General features: G+C 45.3%; 1 protein-coding gene across 1 annotated transcript in view; it reads left to right on the top strand.

Moving 5' to 3' along the window:
- The window catches only part of LOC149331926 (uncharacterized), a 119,067-nt gene that overhangs the window by 8,130 nt on the left and 92,819 nt on the right, over nucleotides 1–18,118 (top strand). The window contains exons 6-8 of the mRNA XM_089556941.1: nucleotides 1,172–1,303; nucleotides 10,037–10,218; nucleotides 17,609–17,681. Coding sequence (XP_089413067.1) covers nucleotides 1,172–1,303; nucleotides 10,037–10,218; nucleotides 17,609–17,681 — 387 coding nt within the window. The remainder of the gene's footprint in view (nucleotides 1–1,171; nucleotides 1,304–10,036; nucleotides 10,219–17,608; nucleotides 17,682–18,118) is intronic.

Here is an 18,118-nt window from a genome sequence, read left to right as displayed (position 1 = left end):
AGGGTTCCAAGAGTTCTAGATATGCGCTTCAGAGCCTCAGTGTCTTGCTCCCAACCTACCTAGTGAATGTCGTTTTCTTGCAGAATACAACTATTCCCTAGCATTCGCTCAATATTTTTCATTAGAGGCAGAGAATCGTAACGCGCCTTTTTCCTCTTTTTGCAAGACCGCGAGTCCAACCACAAATTCACATCAGGGCCAGTGTAGCTCTGTGCTCATTGCACTCGTGAAACTATCAGCAGGAGGTTATAGTTCAATTAACTGAAGATTTAAAAGGTAGTGCTTAACAGAGCTTTCGCTTTGTTAAGCATGGTCGCTAGATGCAAGCCACGTTGAACCCTCGCCATTCTTCTTAAAACGGTGGTTACTTTTAGCAAGGAAACCCGGCCTCTCGCACCTTGCGCACGAATATGGCATTGCGCACGAATATGGAACTGTCTCTAGTGATGGGTTTCTGAGGGCGCCGCTGCAGAATCGATATGGCACACACTGTGCCAGCCATCTTAAAGTCATGGCAGCTTAGCGTTATCACCAGATGACATGTGCATACGCATGCCAACCTGGCGTTTGTTTTTTTCCCCGAATCACGTACGATACGTACAGTCGGGAACAAAAGTCTCCGGACGTGTTCCTCTAACGAAGCCGATAGCTCTGCTATTAGTCGGCGGCTGGAGACCACACTCGTGGAGGTAAAAGTTAATTTTTGGTTCTTTCATCTTGCACAAGTGCGGTCTCCAGCCGCTGTTTGATTGTAGAGCTATGAGCTTCGTTTGAGGAATACGTGGTCCGGAGACTTTTGTCCCCGACTGTGCGATATACAATTTCATGGTAGCCTGTTACTTCCTTCTTCCCATTGAACATTTGATTAAGCGCAGAAAAAAATATTAGTAGCACTTGGAAATTTCCAGCACCTTGTCCTTCATTAATTCCGACTAACAACAAAGTATATTAAAAGGGGCTAAAAACAAGAACCAAATATCAGCGATTTTTCAAACTGGATATAGCTGCAAAATCAAAAGCCCTGGAGTATGGGAGGCGAGACAGGTAGCATCGAAGTCTGGAAGAAGAAACTGGGGGCCTGCGAGTATTTTAAGAGTATCTGGCAAACAGTTTACTTCGCTTGTGATCTTTATTCGGCTTGTGTGCTGTTTCTGCGTTATTCCTGTTGTAGGAGTCCTTCGCCAGCGTATATCAGTGGTTCCATCAAATTGAGAAATATGCCTCCCAGGATGTCAGCATAACTTTGGTCGGCAACAAGAGCGATCTGGTCAATTGGAGATCGGTTCACTACGCCACCGCTGAGGTGAGTTGAGCTTCTATGGCGCTTTTGCTTGATAACTGGTTGATTTTTTTGTCAGACAGTGGGCAAGGCTGGGAAAATATTACCTACTAAGCTTACATTAGCACATACCTTCTCTTCGTACCTTCAGTTCTTTTAGCAAGGAATTATTGATGATACGTGAACTTACTGCTGTTTTTTTTTTGCTAAAGCATAGAAATCAGTTATGAAGATAACTTTTTTTACAACGAATGACTAAAATTATTGAGTCCAACTTAAACCAACGCACAATAACCATCCTGTTAAAGGCTGTTGATCCACCAGCAAGTTCCTACTTGCAATAGAAATGTGGCCGAATGTCTTGTCCTCTAGCCCCATTCTCTCTTTTATAAGTTCACTGTGTTCCATTCATAATGAGTACCATTTAATTATATCTAATACTGTGTATGAGTCATCGCAAATACTTGCACTTTACCACATCCGGGCTACTAGCCGAGCTTATAAGCTCTGCTATATTTACATTTATACTGGAAACCACACTTATACCACCAAAAGTACAAACAGCTTATCAATAATATCAGATGCATAAGCAAGTGCACGTAAATGAATTTATATAACGTTGAAGTACATTGTAAGACCACTTTGAGAGAGGTCCAATGTACCTCGGTGACACATGGTTGTGATGGCAGGCGAGGACAGAGCCGTACACAGCAGACAGATTTGCTAGATTGTTTGCGTAAAATACAAATGAAATATTTGCCAGTCGGACTTGTGCCCACGAAGTAGAGGAAACAACTCGTCGTCGCGATAGTAAAAAGTACACTTCGTGGCTGTTGGGACGAGATTGCCCGTCACTTCAGCCCATGCAATTTAAAAACAAGAAACATTCTAGATAGCGTGCCTAAAAGAATGACAACACTGACGAACATTTAAGCTACTCCTTTGAGTGGGGTCTACAGTTCCAGAGCAAAACCGCCGCTTCGTGCTTAGCAAGAAACTGAGAAGACCGCATGCCCACGGTGAAGAATGAAAAGCAACAAAAAAATTGTAGCCAATCCTCTTTTGATGGAATTGATAAGAACATAGAATGTTAATATGAAGAAGTGATATGTTTTCCTATCTGGATGTAGTACAATCTGGACAACAGCAAGCGTTTTGTAATGTAGTCTAGTAGCAGACTATCGCTTGTACAGGGTCGTCCACTCTCGTGGCCGCGCTCCGCGGGCCGCGAGCGCATCCGGCTCTCGAAGCCGCTGTTCGAAGCTCTGCGGCGCAGGCGCACACGGGCCTGGAGGCGGTGCTTCGTGTCGCCTGCTACAGCGCGGGTGCGCACAGTGCTTGCTCTGCGGTGAAGCGTACCTAACTTTCTGCATGATTACAGCGCCCGTGTGCACCGAGACAGCACTGTGGGAAAGTGCACTAACTACTGCGCGTACGACAACTCAGCGGCCTCACGTCTCAGTGCCACGATCTCGGTGATATGCATGTATTGCTGCAAACTTGTCATTTCAGGTTTTAATTGATTTAGTTTATGGGGTTTAACGCCCGAAAATGACATAGACTACATGGGACGTTATAGTCGAGGACCCCGGGTTATTGTCTAGCACATTCATTCATTCATTCATTTTATTTGGTTTTCACAACATGACGTACACATTGTGAAAGGGGCCAAGAAGAAAAGCCGTTCCTTTACGGCTTGAAAAAAAAATCTTGGTCCCCCCTGGCATTGACAGCAACGAAGCAACACAATCCAGAAACAAATGTACAGAACAAAATGTACAGATATATACAGAAACAAACAAAATTATAACTTAGCATTTTTATGAAAGATATGGCGACAAGCTCATGGAACGGTCGGGAAATAAAGACATGCAGTTATAATGAAACAGTGGCTAAATATCTGTACAAGGTGTTTTGTTTATGAAATGTGTGGTGTGTATTAGGGACATGCAAATTAATAAAACAACGCCTTCAGGTTCCGGAAATTGAGTCCTAAAATATCTTTTTCCGCTTTAATATGTTCATTTAGTAATCGAGGCAGGTTATTCCTAAGACTCTGAAACCCATAGTTCGTACGGCATTTTGGCACTTTCCAACGGTCTGTTGTCCTCGTATTATAGGCCGCGTTGCCTATTAATTCTAAGTTCGATATGTCCAAAAACAGCCTTTGATTTTCCTTGATGCTGAGTTTATATTCGCGTAGGAGTTTATAATGATACATTTTAGTTATTGGAATGACCTTAAGATTTCTGAAGATATGTTTACTTGAGTAAAACTTAGGCAAATTATTAATGATCCGTAAAACCTTTTTTTGCATCCTTAAAAGACTACTGAGGTTTTTGTCGGTCGTTGTGCCCCAGACTAAATGAGAATAGTTCATGTAGGAAGAAAATAAGGCATAATAAATGGCTAGTTTTGCAGGCATTGGAAAGACATAGCGATTTCGACTGAGTATACCTGTTATGGAACATAATTTCTGCAAAATATGGTTTACGTGGTCATCCCATTGCAACGTCTTGGAAAAGAAAACGCCCAATACCTTTATTATTTCGACCACCTCAATCCTTGTACCTCTAAACAGAAGATCGTAATCGGTAGATAGCTGCTTACCCTTGGGGTGAAAAATTACTGCTTTTGTTTTTTTTGTATTGATATTCAGTTGATTACTGTCTGTCCAAGCTTCCAACTTTTTTAAGGCTATGTTTCCTTTAACGAACGCGTCAGCACAAGAGGATGAAGGCACAAATATACTAGTGTCGTCTGCATATATAACAAACTTCAGGTCAGATGATATACATACTATATCATTAATGTATAAATTAAAGAGTAAGGGACCAAGAATACTTCCTTGAGGTACGCCTGCGACTATTGCTTTCTGATTAGATATTAAATGGCTTACTTGAACAAATTGTTTTCTGTGAGAGAGATAACTAATTAACATATTAAGTGCATGTCCTCTGATACCGTAGTGATGTAATTTATCAAAAAGAATAGAGTGATTAATGTTGTCAAAAGCCTGCGTAAAGTCAACAAAAATCCCCAGAACGTAGTTCTTATCCTCGAAGTTTTGCAAAATGTATTCTTTTTGATCAAGAAGTGCCAGTTCTGTGGACCGATGTTTTTGGAAGCCATACTGCGATTTTGTGATTATATCATATTTGTGGCAGAAACGTGAAAGTTGTTTGAATAGGATTTTTTCCAGACCTTTAGAAAACACAGGCAATATTGATATGGGGCGGTAGTTCGAAACTTCTCGGTTATCACCTTTTTTTTGTATAGCGGAATCACTCGAGCCACTTGCATTTTTGTTGGATAAACAGCAGTTGAAAGGCAAAGATTATATATGTAGGTTAGTATGGGACTTATAACGTCAAGGACATATTTCACTCGACTAATTTGCACATCGTCAGCGTCGCAGCTACGCGAATTTTTCAAATTTGCAAACACAGAGCAAACTTCTTGAATGTCGGTTGGTTCTAAGAAAAAAGTATTATTGTTAGCTATACCTTGCATTGTGTTGTTTCCTGAAGGGCGTGCAGTCACATTCCTGTTAACAAAGAACTCGTTAATAGCATTAACCATTGCGTCCCCTCTCAGCGTTTTTCCGTCATGTATAATCTCTACTACGGAATCTTTTTCCTGCCCACGCCCCATAAGAACATTCATTTTACTCCATAATTCACTCATTCGACCTGAGCACTTAGAAAAGTAACGAAAGTAGTAGGCGTCCCTGCACTTTTTCAGTTCTTTATTTAAAACATTACGGAAACGTTTAAAAGCTAGAAGGTCCGCCTCATTACGGGAATTCATAAATTTTTTGAAAAGTCGATCTTTTTTATGGATTTTTTTGTGAAGTTCACGGGTCATCCAAGGTTTTTTATAATTTTTGTTTTTTACACGTTCCTTACGAATGAAATGCTTTTTATAGATACATAAGAAACGACCCATAAACGCTTCATATGCAGCATTTGCATCAGCAATGTTCCGGATGTAGTCCCAGCTTGTGGTTTCTAACTCTGTACGGAAAGAGTCTAGTGTTTTCTGTGAAATCAACTGAGAAAACATCGCAGGGCCCTCTGTTGTATTAAACGGATTAGTGTCAACCTTACAACATATTGCCATATGGTCACTAATGGAACAGGGAAGAATAGCTGTAGTGATGGACCCTATATGATAATTAGCTAGGAACAAATCTATAGTAGTTTCTGAAGTAGGTGTCAACCGAGTAGCCATATTTATAAGGTTAGAGCAGGCATTGCTACTAAGCAGATTTTCAAATTCAACTTTTCTGGAGGTATTACATGACATGTCAATATTAAAATCACCGCCAATAATGACATTATAATGATTTTCATTTACAAATGTTAACATATTGTCCAGGAACTCAAAAAAATCACACACATTGCCATCTGGAGGACGGTAGCATGCTGCAATAACGATATCTTTTGCCTGCACACACACAATTTCATAACTATCTGTAACAGCAGAGAAGTCTGCCAATGAACGGGCTTGTAAGGAGTTTTCTACAAGAGGAGATACGCCCCCACCACGGCGCTTGGTTCTATGAACATAAAATGTTTTTATGTTAGGAAGGTAAAACGCATCCGTTTCATGAGCTTGCCAGGTCTCGGTAAACATAAGTACATTGAAGCAATTCTGTATTCTATTATATAGGCACTCAAGTTCAGCAGTTTTGTTTTGTAGAGACTGAACGTTTAAATGGAAACAACGCAGGAGAGTGTCTCTATTTCCATATTCTTTGGTTAGCTCATCCGAAGATATGTATCCCAAATGCGCCATTGAACTTGGAATTTAGACAGAACAAAGGCAACACAGCACAGACACAGGACTCAGGTGACCAGGTTTGAGAGATCACTTTCACATTTGATGACTACGGCGGAGTCCCCAGGCCTTCTGCGCACCAGGACCTTTCCGTTTGAGTGCCAGGCAAAGTCATAGTCATGCGATTTAGCCCATGCCTTGACAGCTACCAGGAGCGCTTTTGAACGCTTTGTCATGTTTTCTGTGATATATCTCTTTCCTTCGGAATCCCTCAGAGCTTTTCTTTTTTCCAACCATGCATCTCTTAGGTCCTGGCGCGCAAACCTCACGATCACGGCTTTTGTGTACCCGGGCTTCGCGGGCAGCCTATGAACAGCCAGAATGTCCTCCTTTACGAGTTGATGCATGTTCAACTCGTCTGCAAGTTCATTGACTTTAGCAAGGAGGTCTTCATCTTGAGATTCCGCTAGACCATGTATTTCAATGTTTAACCGCCTACTCCGCCACTCAAGATCGTCAACATCCATTTGCAGTCGCGCCAGGCCCCCAACGTCTTCCTCTCTCTCAATTCGGTCAATTCGTGCCTTAATGTCTTTTATTTCCTTTCCCTGTTGCTTTAACTTTTCTTGCACTGCATCGAACTGGTTCGATAACATCTGGATCGATTGTTCAATGCCATCTACTTTGTCTGTTAGTGGGAGAAGGGATGACAATTTCCGGTTGATCTCTAATACGAGGGACTTTAGTTCAGCGTCCTCCTTTCCAAAAGCCACGGGACCGTCGTCCCGAGCGCCACTTGGCCTGCACATTGCACATTTCCAGGACTTTTTGCTTTTTTTAGAGTTGAACACTTCTTCAGTCATACCAGAACACTCAACAGCATGAAAATGAAATTTGCAGTCACAGCAAACTATTGAAGGCTCGTCATCACGAAGCGCCACGCGACAAGTACAGCACCGAGGCATGGCTCGCAGTTATAGCACTGAACACTGTAGCAAGTTGGCAGCAACGGCAGCAAAAGCGCGTGATAACCGCGTGGTAAAGATAAGTGACGGTCACCAACCTGCATGTGCAGAAGAGCGGCGTTACGGACGTGTTGCTCGAGCTGCCGTCGCTGCCAAAATGCGTGACGAAACACGCCCCCCTGCAGCAGTCCGGAACACAGATGTCTCTGCTGGTGGCGAAATGGTTGCCAGGAGCAGTCGCAGACGCGCCGCCGAATGGTCCGGAATGGTCCGGAACGTTGAGAACGGTGACTGGCAAACAAAATGTCTGTCCAGTCTTCGGCAGAAAAGGCTTGCAAAAGCACGAAGGTGGGTAGGCAGCCGCAAGAATTTCCGGCTGGCACCGATCAACCTGCATGAGCAGAAGAGCGGCGTTACGGACGTGTTGCTCGAGCTGCCGTCGCTGCCAAAATGCGTGACGAAACACGCCCCCCTGCAGCAGTCCGGAACACAGATGTCTCTGCTGGTGGCGAAATGGTTGCCAGGAGCGGTCGCAGACGCGCCGCCGAATGGTCCGGAATGGTCCGGAACGTTGAGAACGGTGACTGGCAAACAAAATCACTGTCCAGTCTTCGGCAGAAAAGGCTTGCAAAAGCACGAAGGTGGGTAGGCAGCCGCAAGAATTTCCGGCTGGCACCGATCAACCTGCATGTGCAGAAGAGCGGCGTTACGGACGTGTTGCTCGAGCTGCCGTCGCTGGGGGTTTTTAAACATGTGGTTTTTTAACGTGCGCTAATATCCAGGATCGAGAGCAGCGCAATTGTGGCGCACGAATGCGCTAGTCACGTGATTTCTTTGTATTTCGCGGACTTTCTTTGGAGCTCGGAAAAACAATACACGTGAGGCTTTCTTTATTGCAAATAAATAGAATGGAGGTTTCTGAAGGTGCTCTCCAACTTTGCTATTCACATCTGCTATCTAAAATCAATATTTACGCATTTAGAAAAATTATCTCAATTGCTAATTAGTTCATTGCAAAACGAAAAATTGCGTATGGTGCGCAAGCCGGTTGGCAGGTGTAAGTGGTTTCCCTGGCATACCTCAAATATTTTATATTCCAACCATTGGCTAAAGTTAGCCTATATATATATATATAGGCACCCGTGTACTGTGGGATGTCATCGAACGTTAAAAACTTTCATATGCTCGACAATAATCTGGAGTCCTCGGCTATAACGTTCCATGTAGTCTATGTCGCTTTCGGATGTAAAACCCCATAAATGAAATCAATCGAAACCTGCAATGACAGGTTTGCAGCAATACCTGCATATCACCGAGATCGTGGCACTGAGACGTGAGGCCGCTGGGTTGTCGTACGCGCAACCAGCGACAACGCGCTGTAGTTAGTGCGCTTTCCCACAGTGCTGTCTCGGTGCACACGAGCGCTGTAATCATGTGGAGAGTTAGGTGGGCTTCACCGCACGACAAGAACTGTGCTCACCCGCGCTGTAGCAGGCGCCACGAAGCGCCGCCTCCAGGCCCGTGTGCGCCTGCGCCGCAGAGCTTCGATGCACGACCGCGCCGGATGCGCTCGCGCCCCGCGGAGCGCGGCCACGATGCGCCGTGCTCGTACTTATAGTGGACAACCCTGTACATTAAGGTTAACGAAACCGCCATCGGCAGGCATACATAGAAGGCCCTTCGTGCTCTGTCAGTGATTGTCTGTAGACTCGGTGCAGCGCTTATGCATCTTTTCGGTGACGTGAGCGAAAATCTTTCGAAACCAGGCATACGGCCTGTTGAAGCTGCTGTAGCCAGGCATAAAAATCAACCAAGCATAAAGCCTGGTTTGGCTGTGTTAAAACGAATGTTGAGAAGCCTGCGCGGAATTATATCAAACAGTTACTCTTAGCGCCGCCGCGGTGGCTCAGCGGCTATGGTGCTCGGCTGCTGACCCAAAAGACGCGGGTTCGATCCCGGCCGCGGCGGCTAGAATTTCTTTGGAGGAGAAATTCTAGAGGCCCGTGTACTGTGCGATGTCAGTGCACGTTAAAGAACCCCAGGTGGTCGAAATTTCCGGAGCCCTCCACTACGGCGTCTCTCATAGCCTTAGTCGCTTTGCGACGTTAAACCCCATAAACTAAACCAAACCAGTTACTCTTAGTGATGGTAAAAGCCTACGAAAAGCTGATTTTAGTGGAAATGCTTTCTAAGCCGTGTGCGTTCAGTAAAAAGTACACTTTTCTGCAGCACACCTGTACAAGCTGTGATTCTAGAAATTGCAGTTTTATCTGTAATGTAGGTAGGTGTAGGTGGCAGTTAAATTAATGACTGATGGCTCAGGAAGAGCACCCTGGGCCCATCGCTGGAAGCACCTGCCATCGCAGGGCAGTGGCGCATCGCGTAACTGTTGCTCCACTGTGCCAGGAGGGGTATTACGGCTCCCAGGGGTCTGTAAATGTAGAGTAGAGAACGACTTTGTGTATATATGGGATTTAACCATTACGCTATCTCGTCGCACACGTCGTCATAAGTGTCCCCTCCAAATTTTTTTTTCGAAACTGAAGCTGTAAATATCTAAGGTAAGCTCAGTTTTTAAAATGTTCTTTATTGGAAATGTGGTCCGAAATATGTAACATTAAAAAAACGCGTTTTGAAGCTCGTTGAGTTGGTTTCCCCGAGTTGCACATTTATAAAATGGGGTCACTAAAATTTCTAATGCAGCAGGTACAATCTGCGTTCATGTATTTTGTGATGTAGAATCAGTTAACGTGATTTCGACAATGATGCTACAGACAACGGCATTCATGTTATAAATATCCAACTCGAGAAAGCCAACTTCCTTCCTGACCCGCCGGATTAGTGACGCGGCTGACTGGAGCTGACGCTGATGCAGCTGACGCGGCTGACTGGATGTCCCACTCATTCTCTTACTTCAGCCTCAGTGAAGAGCGCAGTGATAGACATAATTGCTGGAAAATTCACCACGAAAATTTTGTGATCGTATTTTAGAGACCGTTTTCTCGCACAGGACCTTGCAGGTCGGCTGCATATTCAATACGTGGAGACAAGTGCCCTACACGGTACCAACGTGGAGGAGCTCTTCTTGACAATGGGAGCAGAAATCAAAAGCCGTGTTGGCCCCTCCATGACCAGCGCCAAACGTCGTAAAAGCAACATGAGGCCTATAAAGGGCAGAGGCCACATATTCAAGTAAGCCGCAACTTGCTTCATACTTCTAGTTTTTTTTTCATTCCCGGTGGTGTCTTATTTCACTTATAATAATATTAGGCATTTAAATTAGAGGCATTTAAAAAATTATGCGCATTTCAGACAATTCATAGCCTTGGGGGAGGGGGGGGGGGAAGGAGTGCATAATAAGCACTTCAAAATTTGAACCTCCTTATCAACCATAATAACGCGACAAGAGCTAGTGTTGTAGAGAATCAGGTGTCGTCATCGGCGTCACTGACCGTGATCGAAAAATCCATGAAAATTCCACATAGAAGCAACCAAGCAGGCACACATGACCTCGTGACATCATCACAACCTGCCCATTGGGTTGTGGGTAAACTGCTCACCCTGGCAGGTGGCAGTTAAATTAATGACTGGCCGCGACAGCTTGCTCGGGATGAGCAACCTGGGTCGCACAAGGCCCACCGCTGGGAGCAACTGCCATCGGAAAGTAGTGGCGCATCGATTAACCGCTGCACCACTGCGCAAGCAGCGGTATGAGGACTTCAGGGATCTATGAATGTTAACTAGGGTATGACCAATTCTGCATATATGGGCATTACCCCACTAAAGCTGTCGCATATATGGGCATTATGGGTAGACTCTGCCTTAAGGAAGAGCTTATGGCTCCTCTCAATTTTTTTTTTTTTTTTGAAACGTGAAGCAATTAGTAAAGCCAAAGAGCGACTTCTTTTTTATGTGCCTACCGACAACCATTAACGATGGCTTTTTTTTTCATTCTGCAGGGCAGTGCTTCTTACATTCCACTTTTGGGAAGGGTCTGATGCAAGTTATATGCGACTATATTTCCATTTCTCCGGCATGGAAAGCGCCCCGTGGCACTCAAGCCTTATCTTACTTTCCTTCAGGCAGCAGCATCGACAATCACCAAGTCCCTTTGTTCCAGGAGCCTTGAATGCTCATAAATAGTCTCTTGTAGGTTTAACAGAGTTCTTTCAATGTGAGAGCTTCAGATTCGCTTTTCTGCAGCTCACCATAACGACTACTTATACCTGCACAGTTAACAACATTAAGAACAAACTATAGCATAGAGTATTCTACAGTGTAGAAATTGTATAGTTTTAACGAGAGGGTGGCAGTTATCGTAACTGGGCTTAATAAAAGGTATGAACTGAAGAAGGTACAGGCCTACACATCTACATCCAGCCATGATGACCAGATCCTCGAAAGCTTCTGAAGGCGTGGAATCGGCAATGAGCTAAGTAAAAACACAGTGCACTGTACTGATGGGCGACTTCAACGCTAACGCAGGCAATTAGCAGGCTGGAGACCAGGAAGTAAGCGACTACGGCATAGGCTCTAAGATATAGCGGGGGAGAGTTATTAACAGAGTTATCTGATAGAAATAATTTACTAATCACGAATACCTTCTTTGGAAACTAAAGAACGGGAAGTGAATGTGGGAGAGTCCAAATGATGGGACTAAAAATAGAATTGACTTCATACTATGCGCTCACCCTGCTTAGTGCAAGATGTTGAGGTCCTCGGAAAGGTGCGTTGTAGCGTCCACAGGTCTCGACTTAGCCTAAATTTGAAGACGAAAAGGAAGGGACTAGTGAGGCGGAAGCTCATTAACGAGTTAGAGGGTAGAGGGAAGCTAGAGGAATTGAGAACTGAGCTGCAGAACAGATATTCGGCTCTAACTAACAACGACGATCGTAATGTTCAAGCAATGAACGATAATCTCACAGCTATCATTACGGAGGGCGCAGTAGAAGCCGACGGTAAGTTGGCTCGACAGGATACCTGCAAGCTATCTTAGGAAAAAAAAGATGTGATTAAGAAACACCAAAGCATGAAATGAAAGCCTCTAATACCACAGAGAGCATAGGCCTGGCACAGATATCAAAGTTAATCAATAAGCCTAAGGTAACCCATATAAGAAGCTTAATATGGAGAGAATTGAGCATGCGCGAAAGGACGGAGGTAGCCTAAAAGCGTTGAATAGGAAATTAGGCATAGGCAAAGATCAGATCTACGCTGTAGGAGACAGAGAGGACAATGTCATTAGCAATATGAATAAAACAGTTAAAACAGCCGAAGAATTCCACAAAAATATATAGTAGCCAATATAAGCAAAACGTTAATGTGAGAAGCAGTAGCACACAGCAATGGGACATCCCGCCAGAAACGAAGGAGGAATTAAAGAAAGCCTTAAGAGAAATGCAAAGGCGGAAAGCAGCTGGTGAGGATCAGGTAACAGCAGATCTGTTGAAAGGAAGATGGAGAGGTTGTGCTAGAAAAACTAACCCCTTTGTATGTGCAATGTCTTATGACCTCAAGCATACCAGAAGCTCCAATGAGCGATAACATCATTTCAGTCCATGACAAAGTATACGTCAAGGACATGAAAAGTTACCGACCAATCAGTATACAGCCCTTTGCATGCAAGGTATTTACCAAGGTAATCAATAACAGGTTTAACTGGAGAGGTATGGGAGAGGACTTTGCCCTGCATTGGGCGTATTCAGGCTGATGATGATGATGAATAACAAAACCAGAATGCTCTTTGTCTGCTTGTTGAAAGAAGGTTGAAAGACATCTCTGTAATGTGACATCCGTTTTAGCATCACCTGGCTAAGAGGCATAAGCAAGAGGAATTATGCCAAAAGGGCATGTTCGAGGGTTTACTCATGTGAGGCGGCAATTTATTGGCCTCGCTTTGTATTGTAATTTCATACGGACGACACCCACGAGATCTAGGAAGCGAGGGAGGGCGTTGGGGTCCGCCTCTAACAGGTGACGTTGTAGACGCTATGTAAGGAACAAATCGGTTGACAATGACGAAATGTGCTTCCTTTAATGACGCATTGATGGAGATAACAGATCATCAAACTCATGGCCCTTGCGGCGCTTCTGCCAGCAGTTAAAATACAGGAGACAAATGACCATTGTCTATAAAATGGCTTCAAGCTGATAGACTGATAATACATTTCAAGCAACTGCATGCAGATATGCATGGTCTTTCAGCTCACACCACCCAAGGTTTGTGACAATAAGGGCCCAAAATGGACTTGGGATGTTAGCGTGTCGTTATCCGCTGCCTAAACCTATTGCTGCACCCGTACCACAAAATACTTTTGAAGTGACGTACGTGGCGTTGTCAGTAACCTGCACCTCAGAGAATCCGCAGCGGCAAAACACCTCAGACAACTTTCCCAGAACCTCCCACGCTGCTGCCTTTCGACGCGGATACAGTTCAGCGATCCAAATGGAGTAGGATCGCACGCCACGGTCTGCCAAGCTGTTAAGTCTGCGATAGACAGGGGTAAGCCAGGTGGGTTTCCACCTCTAGGTTTCCTCTCTAGGCAGACATGGCATGTTCACATGCGCATACCTATGCCAGCCTTCATTCCGGGGCCAGGCAGTGAACCGATAAAGCTTCTGACATGTCGTCGGAGCGCTTTCGTGAACCTCGACGTGATGAAAGTTCCGCAAAGCGGCGATCGGCTATTTTTTTCCGAAATAACAGCTTTCAAGCACTCGCCTGAGCCTTGTTTACCTGGCACGTTTTGCAAAGCTCAGTCACGGTTCAGCAGGAAGTCTCCTACTCACTCGTAACAGCACGAGCTACAATAAAGTTAGCGAGAACCAAAATGCAAGTGACTTTACATCGGATTGACTTGTCCAAGGGCTCATCTGTTCAATACAGATGCGATCGACTCCTGACAAAATGAGGCTTCCTGCTGGGTCTTCAGAAGCTCTTCTGTCCTGAACGCAACCTCTAGGGAGATTCCTACTCCAACAAGATGCGCGTACTCTCGGTGTTTAGTAGGCGGGGCGTGGCGTTCCTCCCTACGGCCACCCCCTGCCTATTGGTTGGATGTCAGTGGCCTCTGCCCGTGACAGAGCATCCGCGACAACACATTCCCACCCCCGTGTAAAACAGCGACCTAATCCTTATCGATACGAAGCCTCTCCGGCAGGCAACGGCTGCGAAAAGTCCCCAGCAGCTGGCGTAGGCCAGTATTTACGACCCTCTTGAGCTTGGACTGGGCGCGCTACAGCAGCGTTCTCAGCCAGCAAACTCAGCCGTACTTGCTGCACGATAATCAGCCAACTGGAAAAGCGCACTTGTGCTTCTGCGGGTGTAGGCGGACCTGGTCCACATGGCAATTTTCCGCAAGCTGGACCAACTGGTTGGCTTGCGTGAGCGGAATGGAACCGGCAGCCGTATGCGACTCGCGGTAGCCGGACAAGTAGCTTGGGAAGTTCTCACGCGCAACTATTTCAGCATGCCGCATTTGAGGATACACATGTTGGATTTAAGAGTCCAAAATTATCTGTTTAATGCGGATTTATTTACTAGGCAAATTAAAAATGCGGTAAATAGCTGTTGTGCTCAGGAGAAGTGTTGCTAATCCCATACATTGGTCAGATAACACTTTTGCAGTTGTAGAAGCAAATTGCGAACAAGTATGCTTTCAGCATACATGCTCATGAGCAGGAATAGCCAGCAGATGAAGCTGTTTATTAGAACTCCGAAATTCCGGCTCCCTCGGCAGCGCCGGCGGCGCGCAGGCGAGCAAAGCAAATGATGCAGTGGAACCTTGAGAGTTGTGACTTACAGCGTGTGTCCTGGTCTGCCCGCCTACATACCCGGCACGGGCAAGGAATCTAAAGCGAAGGCAAAATAAGCAATGGTCGTTAAAGGGTAATGGACTGAGTCTTCGGATTTACATGAAATGCTGTGCGTAGACCAGGGCATATGCGGTGCCACTTCGTAATCGCCTTTCCTCTGCTGTCTTAGTGCTGTCTTAGTTCTACGATTTGTTATGAGCTCGACCCTGGAAACTCTACAACAAAAAAGACCCCTTCTCATTTTTTTGGAGAAAACCAAATAGATGACTTTGAAATGCAAGATCACTCTAATCATATGTGACCTCAATTCTCTAAGCTTTCCGCTCTTGGGGAAGCCACATTACACGCATATTTTTGAGACGTTGGTTTTGTGTGTGTGCGTGCATGCGTGCTTGCGTGCGTGCGTGGGTCTGTGCGTGTGTGCGCGTGCCCGCGTGCGTGCATGTCTATTTGAGAGCGCGCGCTCGTGCGTGCGCGCGTGTGCGCGTGCGTGCGCGTGCGCGCGTGCGTGCGTGTGTGCGTGCGTGCGTGCGTGCGCGCGTGCGCGTGCGCGTGCGCGTGTGCGTGTGCGTGTGTGTGCGCGTGTGCGCGTGCGTGTGCGCGTGCGTGTGCGCGTGCGTGCGTGCGTGCGTGCGTGTGTGCGTGCGTGCGTGCGTGCGTGTGTGCGTGTGTGCGTGTGTGTGTGTGTGTGTGTGTGTGCGCGCGCGCGTGCGTGCGTGCGTGCGTGCGTGCGTGCGTGCGTGCGTGTGTGTTTCAATGCCCTTCTGCTAATACTGCACGTAATTTCAAACACACGGCTAATACTTGATGGGAAGACAACGCAAAAAACGACAACCACAGGGGAGGACAAGACACAAAGGAACGCTACTATCAACTGATTTATTTGTCGTCAAGTCACATATATATAACCGGACAGTCACATCACATGTCACATTTTGCGGTGCCAGCTATCTTGGACTAATAGATATCAAAGGTGCTATCACCTCTTCAGCTGTAAAAGTAGATATAGTTAGATACAGATTGCAAAAAGAAAATGAAAGAACCACGCATGACAAAAGACCAGGCAAGTAAGAAAAGATTTCTACAAAGATTGTTACAAGAATTCTTCCAAAAAACCGCGCTCCGCTGTGTACAGTCCTATAGACGGATCGCTAACGCTGTGGTCCGCCTTCTTGTCAATATGAAACGCTTCAAGCAGAACTCTTCCTTTTGTGGATAAACTCCTGCCCAGAACCTTCGCCCCTTTGAAGTCGGGTACGCATTTGCATGCCAAAACATGCTTCACTAACTTGGCGAGCTTATCTTGTCTTATTATATTTAGAGAATGCTCCCTTAAGCGGTCGTTAAAGCAACGCCCTGTCTGCCCGATATAGCATTTTCCGCAGGACAAGGGGATCAAGTAAACAACTCCTATGGCGCATCTAACAAATGCTTCATCATGTTGCTTTTTGCAACCGCGCTCGCCCTCAGCGCATATGCGGGGACACAGTTTAGCCAACTTGTTTGGCGCAGAGAAAACAAGCGGAACATTGTGCCTGCTGGCCACTTTCTTCAGGTTGTGAGGCACCTTATGAATGTAAGGCATCACCTCTGGTTTGGCTTTCGCGCGTTCAGAAGCAGCCGCCTTTTGACGGGTACCATGTTTCTTGAGTGTTTCAGCCACAGCCGTTAAGACCGAGCAAGGGAAACCAGCAGATAAAAGCCTGCGTACCTGATAGTCGAAGCTATCGCCCATTTCATGCGGACACGACTTCAGAAGCGCCGACTCCAAGCAGAGTGAAGCAACAGCTCTTTTTACAGTCTTGGAATGCGACGAGTCATAGGGCAACAGTTCTTTTTTTGCACGTGGGAAATACGACCAACAAGTGTGTCCCTTAGAGACCGTCAGCCTCAAGTCTAAAAAACGCAACACACCATTCTGTGGGAGTTCGTAAGTGAACGAGAGGCCTTTACCATGCTCATTAAACTTGGATAAAACCTGCTGGACAGTATCTTCAAAAGAAACTTCACTGCCATCCTTTAAAAAGATCAAAAAATCGTCGACGTACCTAAAAACCTTTAAAACCGGACCTCCAATAAAAGATTGATCCAAAAGACGATCAACATGAGCTAAAAATATATCGCATAAAATGGGCGCCACACATGAACCTATACATATGCCATTACGCTGAAGAAAAGGCTGCTTGTCAAAAAGGATAAAAGTAACGCCCAAATAAAATTCTAAAAGCTTTAAAAAGTTGTCGAGAGATAGACCTGTTGAAGACCGAAACGAAAGCTCTCCCGAAACCTCGACTGATTCTTTCACAGCAGCTAAAAGTTCAGTTTGGGGAATGGAATAAAATAAATCCTCAACATCGACAGAGAAGGCATATCCCAAGTTATGGCGATCCCGGACGAACCCTAAAACTTCTTCAGACTTCTTGGTTAAGAACGGATCATTCACATTTACCAACCTAAGCTTGTTCGACAGAAACCGGCTGACACATTGCTGCCACGAGCCGTTCTCACTGACAATCGTTCTGAAATCTATTAGTCCAAGATAGCTGGCACCGCAAAATGTGACATGTGATGTGACTGTCCGGTTATATATATGTGACTTGACGACAAATAAATCAGTTGATAGTAGCGTTCCTTTGTGTCTTGTCCTCCCCTGTGGTTGTCGTTTTTTGCGCTGTCTTCCCACCAAGTATGAATTACCAACTCGCCCAGCACCATGTTTTACTGAAACTCACGGCTAATTCGTCTGCTTCTCTATCGACTTTTTCAGGGGATATATATTCAAGATCATCCTTATTGGGAGCTCGCGCGTAGGCAAATCAAAGTTGGCAAAGCGCATTTGGGTAAGTGCAGTCTGATTCTTCGCTTCAGCGTTTAGAAATTTTTAGCATAGGCTTTTTCATCAAAACGACCCTAGATCGACGAGCATTGCAAAAGGCAGCACAGAATTGATGATCACGCAGCACGAACTTGGTGCACAGCCCGGGCATTTTTCAAATTATTTTAACTGCTTCAGTTAAAATTTGAAAACGCTTCATTTAGATAAACATTTATTGGGAGTAGACGTTTCGGACAGAGCCTGTGTTTTTTCAAGACTCCTTTTTCAAGTCCTGAAAAAGAACAGGCTCTGTCCGAAACGTCAACGACCAAGAATGTTTACCTAAATAAAGCGTTTTCTAATTTTGCATATCGATATATATAGACAAGAGAAGGGGAATGAGGGGCTCGTTATACATTTTAAGAGAAGCCAACAGCCACAGAAACCAAGGAACGCAGGTGA

The sequence above is a fragment of the Amblyomma mixtum genome, chromosome 8 (genome assembly GCF_055824585.1).
Source record: "Amblyomma mixtum isolate Tamu chromosome 8, ASM5582458v1, whole genome shotgun sequence".
In the NCBI taxonomy this organism is placed as follows: Eukaryota; Metazoa; Arthropoda; class Arachnida; order Ixodida; family Ixodidae; genus Amblyomma; species Amblyomma mixtum.
Note: the sequence above shows the minus strand (reverse complement) of the source record. Positions and strands in the feature narration are given on the sequence as shown.